The 9,037-nt window shown below is 40.9% G+C and overlaps 1 protein-coding gene across 1 annotated transcript in view; it reads right to left on the reverse strand.

The window, feature by feature from the left end:
• Window positions 1–961, reverse strand: part of LOC137992305 (alpha-N-acetylgalactosaminidase-like) — a 16,214-nt gene extending 15,253 nt beyond the window's left edge. The window contains exon 1 of the mRNA XM_068837570.1: window positions 801–961. Coding sequence (XP_068693671.1) covers window positions 801–909 — 109 coding nt within the window. The 5' untranslated portion in view covers window positions 910–961. The remainder of the gene's footprint in view (window positions 1–800) is intronic.
• Window positions 962–9,037: the final 8,076 nt, after the last annotated feature.

The raw sequence follows: 9,037 nt of genomic DNA on the forward strand, positions 1-9,037 counted from the left end.
CAACCCTGTGTTCAGTATTGGTTCCTAACGCTAATGCGTGACCTTAAAACCTACAAGTTATAGATAGCTGTATTCGTCTGTCAATCTCAAATCTTGCGCTTGTTTACATCTCATCTTTGCAAGAGTCTTTTATTAGAGCTTCTCTGTTCATTTGACAAAAAAACCAGACACCAGGAGGCTGTCAACTATTTTCCCCTCATCCTCCCCCATCCTATGGTGCCCAAACGGTTTTGTCTACCAACAAATGGACAGCCAGACGCTTTCCTCCCCTACCATCTTCCATTCAGCAAGCAACCCCTTACCCCCCCCCCCCCCCCAAAAAAAAATATATACATAAATAAATAAAAAAATAAATAAAAAGAAAAAAAAAAACCCCTCGATCCGTTTAGTCCAGTCCAAATTCAATCTGAGAGTTTCTGGCTTTGATGAGATGTTCCGGCACTGTTAATAAAGCACGGGTTAAAGATAAGATGGAGATTTTGAACCAAATACTGTGATGAAGAGGTTTTGGGTCAGACTGCAAGTAATTATAAACATGCACAACGTGTTGGTCACGAGATTCTGACAGTTCCGAATCGTGATTTATAGCAACTAAAGGTCTTTTCAGGAAACGGTTAAGCAAACAGCATAATTATGGCAACTAACCCTCAAAACAGCAGCACCTACAGCACTATATACAATCAAAAGTCCTTTTATGACATTGGTAATATATTAAGATAGATGCAAGTCTGCGCCTCACATGACCAACAGTATTCATGAAGAGATCAGTACTGCATAATGGACCAATTTTTATCGCTTACTTGGTGGTATTAAAGCCAAGCCATTGTCTAAGGATCTCACAATCTTGAACGTTTTAACTGTGATCAGCAAAATAACTGTACAAAGTTTTGAACTGGAGAGGATGGCCATCTTCCAATTCTACAACTTCGGTCCTACAGATGGGAATTGGTCACCAGTCTCCAATAGTTGTAGTTCGTGTGGTGGAATATAAAACTAGACCCTCCGTGAGGGTACACTGGGTTGCCTGTGGTACGTGCAGCCCCGGAGGGGGGGGGGGGGGGGGGAGACTCCCATATGGAACACACGGGGATGCTAGTCGGAAATTTTAAATTTAACCCCTGAAGGAGACCATCTGGGCGTGGCTCAAGCTTTTTGTGACTCCCAAAGGAGACCAATCTGGGCGTGACTTAAGCAAATTTTGACCTTGGCGGCTTAAAATATTGGCGCTTTGCCCGAAACACCCTAAGCGAGACCAAAATCCAAAATTTACACCCCTAAGCGAGACGACGAGCATCCCCGTCTGTTTCATATGGGAGTACCCCCCCCCCCCAATATTTCCCTGGCAGTACAGCCCTCGCGCTCGGTTAGTAATAAGTTATTAAGGGGTCACCCAGAAGTCATACCAGCAGAGGCCCTTTGGCTCACAGGTCCTCACACGTTCGTACGACGAAACAGATCCTTTTCTGAGGTTAAAAACCTGGCTACTGGCCTAACTCTTCTTCCTACTTTCCCAACCGCGAGAAAACCGCGGTAAATCAGTCATCCCCAAAAAATGTTTTTTTTTTCTCAAAAAATATTTAAGTTAGGGGGAAAAAATACATCATTTTAAAGCTAAGAAAATAAGCTTTCCAACAGCATATAACTTATTTACAGAAAACTGAAACATTTTATAAAAGCGAAAGTTGAACGAAAAAATTTAAGAAAAATAACAGTAAAATATGTTTTCTAGGCAAAATTTGGTCATTTTAGCGTTGATTACGAATTTTTGGATGCAAAAGTAATATTTTCTGCAATTTATCTGCCTTCTTGGACATAAATTCGACCGAAAACTGATAAGGCACGAATATTTTTAGATTTTTAGGAATAATAGATAACGTGGTTCAATGCGTAATGTGATAATGCGATAAAAGTGTCAAATTTGCGACCCATTGCTAACGGCAACGGAAGCGATCGCATTACGAATAATTAACCTCTGTTGCCAAAAACCACTCAAATAACCGGTCAGTGTAAAACGCAGACTGCAGACTGCAGACCAGGGATAAAATGCAGACTGAGGGTAAAATGCAGACTGCAGACTGTGGGTTAATAAAATAATAATGAAAAAAGAGTTATAAGAGTGTTAGTAGCCGTTTGTACTTTCACACTGAAACCCCAACACAGCTCCCATCGCTTTGGTTGCCCCACCGCATGTTTTATCGAACTCTGTAAGAATTGAAGCTGTTTGAATCCTTGTTGTTGTTTGAAAAAGGACAGATTCGTTAAGTGAGTTGCTTTTAGGCAAAGAAGTCGCCACCCCGTAATTCATATGCCCAAGATACCGGGTTTTTGTAAGTTTCTTTTTCTGTCAAGTGTGATAAAGTTTGACAATGAAATGAGCGAAGTCAAAACAAAGATCACAATCGCCCAACTCTTGCTTATGCAAAGTCAAAATTTACTCTCCAAGACGTGTACGACGTGATTTATCACCAGGTAATTCCATCATTTTGGAAATAGCAGCTACTTTATTATTCATCTGCGTCACAAGTTTTCACTGATTTTGGGGCTCATTTTGTTGAAACTCAAGCACGCTTCCAACAGGCCTGTGAACCCTTCCTGCTTACAGAGCAATACTAAAAGACTTCTCCCATATCACATTTGAACCTTAAGCTCGAAAATTCAATACACAACATGATATTATAATTCACAAAGGCAGAAAATACCACAGAATCCTTTTCCAGCGAAAATTTTATTGAAACAAACAACATATTTGCTCTTAGAGGCGAAAACCTCTTCCTATTTGATTGCGTGCGTGAAGACAAGAAACTCAATTGTGTCAAATTACCATGTACTTCAGGTAAATACTGCTCACTTTGATTTCGTCTCGACGGGCGATAGATTGTTGTCGAAGTCCAGTACTCGTCGCTTTTGAGATTCATGCCTAGTTTATCCAACTGACTTTCCATTATTGAGCTCCATAAGGGTATATTTTGTCTAAGGATCCACTAAAACGCCATTCGCGTTGCATGACTTTCGACGCCATTGCAGGCTAAGTTAATGATTCTACTGTGTCCACAAGAGAAATCTACGCAGTTCCACTACCCTCTCGATCCTAAGAAAATACGCGCAGAAGGCTCTATACACAAAGACACTACTTACCAGGGGAGTGACAGGCAAGACTTTTACCGACACGGAAAAAAAAAAAACTAGACCCTCCGTGAGGGTACACTGGGTTGCCTGTGGTACGTGCAGCCCCGGAGGTGGGGGGGGGGGGGGGACTCCCATATGGAACACACGGGGATGCTAGTCGGAAATTTTAAATTTAACCCCTGAAGGAGACCATCTGGGCGTGGCTCAAGCTTTTTGTGACTCCTAAAGGAGACCAATCTGGGCGTGACTTAAGCAAATTTTGACCTTGGCGGCTTAAAATATTGGCGCTTTGCCCGAAACACCCTAAGCGAGACCAAAATCCAAAATTTACACCCCTAAGCGAGACGAGGAGCATCCCCGTCTGTTTCATATGGGAGTACCCCCCCCCCCCCGGGCTTGCGAAAACTAACCAAAAGGTAATTAACAGGTCCTCACACGTTCGTACGACGAAACAGATCCTTTTCTGAGGTTAAAAACCTGGCTACTGGCCTAACTCTTCTTCCTACTTTCCCAACCGCGAGAAAACCGCGGTAAATCAGTCATCCCCAAAAAATGTTTTTTTTTTCTCAAAAAATATTTAAGTTAGGGGGAAAAAATACATCATTTTAAAGCTAAGAAAATAAGCTTTCCAACAGCATATAACTTATTTACAGAAAACTGAAACATTTTATAAAAGCGAAAGTTGAACGAAAAAATTTAAGAAAAATAACAGTAAAATATGTTTTCTAGGCAAAATTTGGTCATTTTAGCGTTGATTACGAATTTTTGGATGCAAAAGTAATATTTTCTGCAATTTATCTGCCTTCTTGGACATAAATTCGACCGAAAACTGATAAGGCACGAATATTTTTAGATTTTTAGGAATAATAGATAACGTGGTTCAATGCGTAATGTGATAATGCGATAAAAGTGTCAAATTTGCGACCCATTGCTAACGGCAACGGAAGCGATCGCATTACGAATAATTAACCTCTGTTGCCAAAAACCACTCAAATAACCGGTCAGTGTAAAACGCAGACTGCAGACTGCAGACCAGGGATAAAATGCAGACTGCAGACTGTGGTTTAGTAAAATAATAATGAAAAAAGAGTTATAAGAGTGTTAGTAGCCGTTTGTACTTTCACACTGAAACCCCAACACAGCTCCCATCGCTTTGGTTGCCCCACCGCATGTTTTATCGAACTCTGTAAGAATTGAAGCTGTTTGAATCCTTGTTGTTGTTTGAAAAAGGACAGTTTCGTTAAGTGAGTTGCTTTTAGGCAAAGAAGTCACCACCCCGTAATTCATATGCCCAAGATACCGGGTTTTTGTAAGTTTCTTTTTCTGTCAAGTGTGATAAAGTTTGACAATGAAATGAGCGAAGTCAAAACAAAGATCACAATCGCCCAACTCTTGTTTATGCAAAGTCAAAATTTACTCTCCAAGACGTGTACGACGTGATTTATCACCAGGTAATTCCATCATTTTGGAAATAGCAGCTACTTTATTATTCATCTGCGTCACAAGTTTTCACTGATTTTGGGGCTCATTTTGTTGAAACTCAAGCATGCTTCCAACAGGCCTGTGAACCCTTCCTGCTTACAGAGCAATACTAAAAAACTTCTCCCATATCACATTTGAACCTTAAGCTCGAAAATTCAATACACAACATGATATTATAATTCACAAAGGCAGAAAATACCACAGAATCCTTTTCCAGCGAAAATTTTATTGAAACAAACAACATATTTGCTCTTAGAGGCGAAAACCTCTTCCTATTTGATTGCGTGCGTGAAGACAAGAAACTCAATTGTGTCAAATTACCATGTACTTCAGGTAAATACTGCTCACTTTGATTTCGTCTCGACGGGCGATAGATTGTTGTCGAAGTCCAGTACTCGTCGCTTTTGAGATTCATGCCTAGTTTATCCAACTGACTTTCCATTATTGAGCTCCATAAGGGTATATTTTGTTTAAGGATCCACTAAAACGCCATTCGCGTTGCATGACTTTCGACGCCATTGCAGGCTAAGTTAATGATTCTACTGTGTCCACAAGAGAAATCTACGCAGTTCCACTACCCTCTCGATCCTAAGAAAATACGCGCAGAAGGCTCTATACACAAAGACACTACTTACCAGGGGAGTGACAGGCAAGACTTTTACCGACACGGAAAACAAAAAAAAAAAGAAAACAAACAAACTAAACGTAGACCTCGACTGGGTTTGCCTTATAAGGCAACCCAGTAAAAAAAAAAAAAAAAAAAGAAAACAAACAAACTAAACGTAGACCTCAACTGGGTTTGCCCATAGGCAACCCAGTAAATAGGCGTGCCCCGCTCTTCAGGACTTAGCAAAACCTGAACTTTCACATCGATTTTCACGCCTATGCTTTGAACAATAATCCATGAACCCTTGCAAGGGTTGTGTTACAAGATTATTTAGCCAGCGGCAGGAAACTGGCACTCAAATCAAGTGAAAGGTAAAAATAAGTATCATATGCCCGTACGGCCCCACGCCGCGCAGCTTTCATTGTATAATTATTGGGAAAACCCCCGTATTAGGGTCGTACGCATTAGCACGAGCAGGGCCGGAAAAAGCAATGTAATGTAATTTCTTATTTATCTGTACTCTAAATTACGGATCCTTGTTTTCCCCGTTGATTTATGGCCCGCGCGCTTCGCGTTTGTGCGATAAATCAACGGAACAAAACTGGGTCGGTAACTTACAGTACGGACCGAGAAAACGAGGTTAGTGAGAAGTATGTAATGTGTCATGTACGTAGCGTCCCCACGCTGCCTGCCTCGAATAGCCCTTGCTAAATGCAGGTAGTGTGTATGTGTTATTTATTGCTGTAACGTTAATAAAAAGTTGACTTGAATTGTTCAGCTTAACAGTTTTTCAAAGTTGATCTCTACTGTTTGTAACTTAAATTATGCTTGAAAAAGAGAAGGGATCCTCGAACTTATCTGGAAAATTTAAGCAATTGTCTCTTATCACACCTAAAAATTTTAGGTAGCTGCAACGGGATTAGAACTCATGACTTCTGCGATGCCTGTGCAATTCTCTACCAACTGAGCTATAACAAGCCGTTCTCTCCCTTGAATTCGCGACTATCCTCTGTGGACCCGGCCCATGGACCCCTACATGGACCCGGTCCATGGACTACCCTTGTGGACTACCCATTATTTTGTAAAGTTACCAGTAAAAAAGTCCATTATAATCATTATAATCATTCATCAAGTCCTTCATTGGAACAAATGAGCCTAACAAACTGAACGAATAAATGAATGAATAAATATCTCGTTGGTCACTCCCCTAGGGGTTTTTCAGGGTCAATGAACAACACTTTGTGGGGGACTTTGCCAGACTGGTTATTTCTGGTGCAAATGGCAGCCATGCAGTTTACCGTGATCTTAACTGAGTAACAAATAGTTTACACAGGTGACCTCAGAACAGAATGAGTGAGAGCCCACCACACCGGGGACTACGTCCCCTACTCTTCTCGAACAGTGTGTATTCTTTAACGTCCCACTCAAGTGATGTGAGACGGAGCCTACGGGTTATCGTACCTATCCGAGAAGACTAGAAAGTCGGCTAACCATAGTGCGTGACTTAAGCTTTTGTGAGAAAGGAATTAAAATTCGCAACTACTTTACGAAATGCCGCCGCGATTGCCTTAACCGACCTTTACTTATCTAGTCTTTTTTGCAAAGAGTTATGCTTCGGTCAGGGGGGGTGGGGGGGGGGGGGGGCAAATCCACGAAGGGGTCCAAATCTAGGGAGCTCCAAATTCGCTAGGGCACCGGGCGGGGTTTTAATACCGCAACCTCCAGCACGGTAGTCCGATGCTCAAAGAACTGAGCCAATTAACCAGTCGGCTAAGTCCTACCAGCGTGGCATGAGAACGGACAGGCCAAAAAGGCATGCCAAGGCCCCAAAAGGAGGAATTATGCAACACATGACCAGCCCAGCCTCATTGCTCAGTTGGTAGAGCATTGCACCGGCATCGCAGAAGTCATGGGTTCGAGTCCCGTAAGTAGCACAACTTACGGGCGGCTACAGGCCAAAACCAAGGTGTCTACAGCCTCAATCGTGGAACTTCAATACGCTGATGATGCTGCGGTCTGCTCGACTTCAGAAGCTGGTCTACAGAGAATAACGGACGCCTTTTCAGAAGCTTACAATAGACTTGGGCTATCACTGAACTGCACTGAAACGGAGGTTATGTATCAATCTGCCTCTGGTACCACCTCAATTCCCACTCAGCCTGAAATTACTGCAGATGGAACCATTCTCAAGGTAGCTCCACACTTTAAGAGTCATTTTCCGAGAAAATCGAAAATCGCAAGACACTCGTAAAAAAATCCTTTTTTTTTTTCTTTTGCCAAAACATCCCTTTTAGTGACCTAATTCAAGAAAAAATAGTTTTGGGTTCAAGCGATTCATTGTACGGGAGAAATAACAAAAAGTTTGAAAAATCGATTTATTGCTGGTTTTTCGCGCTTAAAAACAACAGAATCCGACCTCAACTTCGAGAAAACGGTGAACTCATAAGAAACAATCCCTAACATCGAAACTTCAGGGGAATATTATTTCGTTCTTAATCTTTAAAGCCCTAAAAGGAAATTTGAAGAAATAAGTTTTTTACATTTACAATCGACAAGTTTAAAAAGGACATATTTGTGTCTCTTGAAATGTTAGAAAATGAAAGCGAACTTTAACTGTTGTAAAAGTCCTCTGGTATATGCCGCTTCCTAGTAAAACCCATAGAGAATAAAGCCTTGGCTATTGAAGTAAATTACGGGAAAGTTTTAGCTCTGGAAATTAAATACAGCCCTGACACTGGAGTAAGCAATTTGAGAATTTAATTTAATAAAATATATGCAAATTAGACGGCCCGCTGAAGGAATTCATACTAAACGCAAAGTTTAGTGCAAAAGGATTACTTACTGCTGCTTGTAATATGTTTTTACAGTGAAAATGTTATTTCTAGCTTTCAGCTGTGTTGGTAAGAGCAGTAAATAACTTTTTATATGACGACTGAAAAACGTGAGCCACATTGCTACCAGCGAAATCATTGAGACGCAACTTCGAACTGAAACTGTCATCGCTTGATGAAACTCTACCACAGTGGTAAAATAGTTTTCTTCAGGGGGGAAAAAGCAGAATTAAAATGCATTCGAAACCGTTGACTTCGATTTTGAATTTGTTTAGTTTAGATTTCAAGCCACCACAAGGTCTTGACCTCTACTGACCCAGAAATCGGTTACATATGCCAAGGTCACGTTAGCAAACTGTCACGAAATACTCAATGGCTTCTGTTTTCGGTCTTTCTTTTGTTGGTAAAAAATCCATACACTTTTCACAGAACAGACCTTCTTGCTTTATTTGATTTATATATTTGTATTGGTCCAGAGACATGCATATGCTGACTGGTTGTAAAAGACATTCATCACAGTTTTTGTTTCAGAGTGCAGGTATATTATTTCCCAAAATACTTCAAACACAAATGTTTCCTTAATAAGTTCGTTATTCCCGAATTTACCACCTTGCAACAATCCCTACAGCAAAATAAAAAAGCATAAAATTCAACTTTATAGCTTGCTTTAGTTTTGTTTCGGATTTTTTTGTATGATTTTTCCTCCGAAACCAGGAAAAACTAGCCAGGTAACTAGAAATTCTCAGTTTCATTTAGAGCTTGTTCACAACACAACTTCAAACTTGAGTGTGCTTATCGCATCCTTGAAACCTTCGAGACCTCCTCAAAATTGTTGAAAAGCCTGTTGAGGCTAATAATAATCTTTGAATTAAATATGACCAATTCACGACGCGAGCGCGAGAAAAAGAGAACCACTCCGCAGGGCTGCATACGCGATGTGGAGTGTTATAAAATTCCACATTCTCGCGCGTAACGCTTTCTCTAGAGACCT

This window comes from Montipora foliosa, chromosome 2 (assembly GCF_036669935.1).
Source record: "Montipora foliosa isolate CH-2021 chromosome 2, ASM3666993v2, whole genome shotgun sequence".
NCBI lineage: Eukaryota > Metazoa > Cnidaria > Anthozoa > Scleractinia > Acroporidae > Montipora > Montipora foliosa.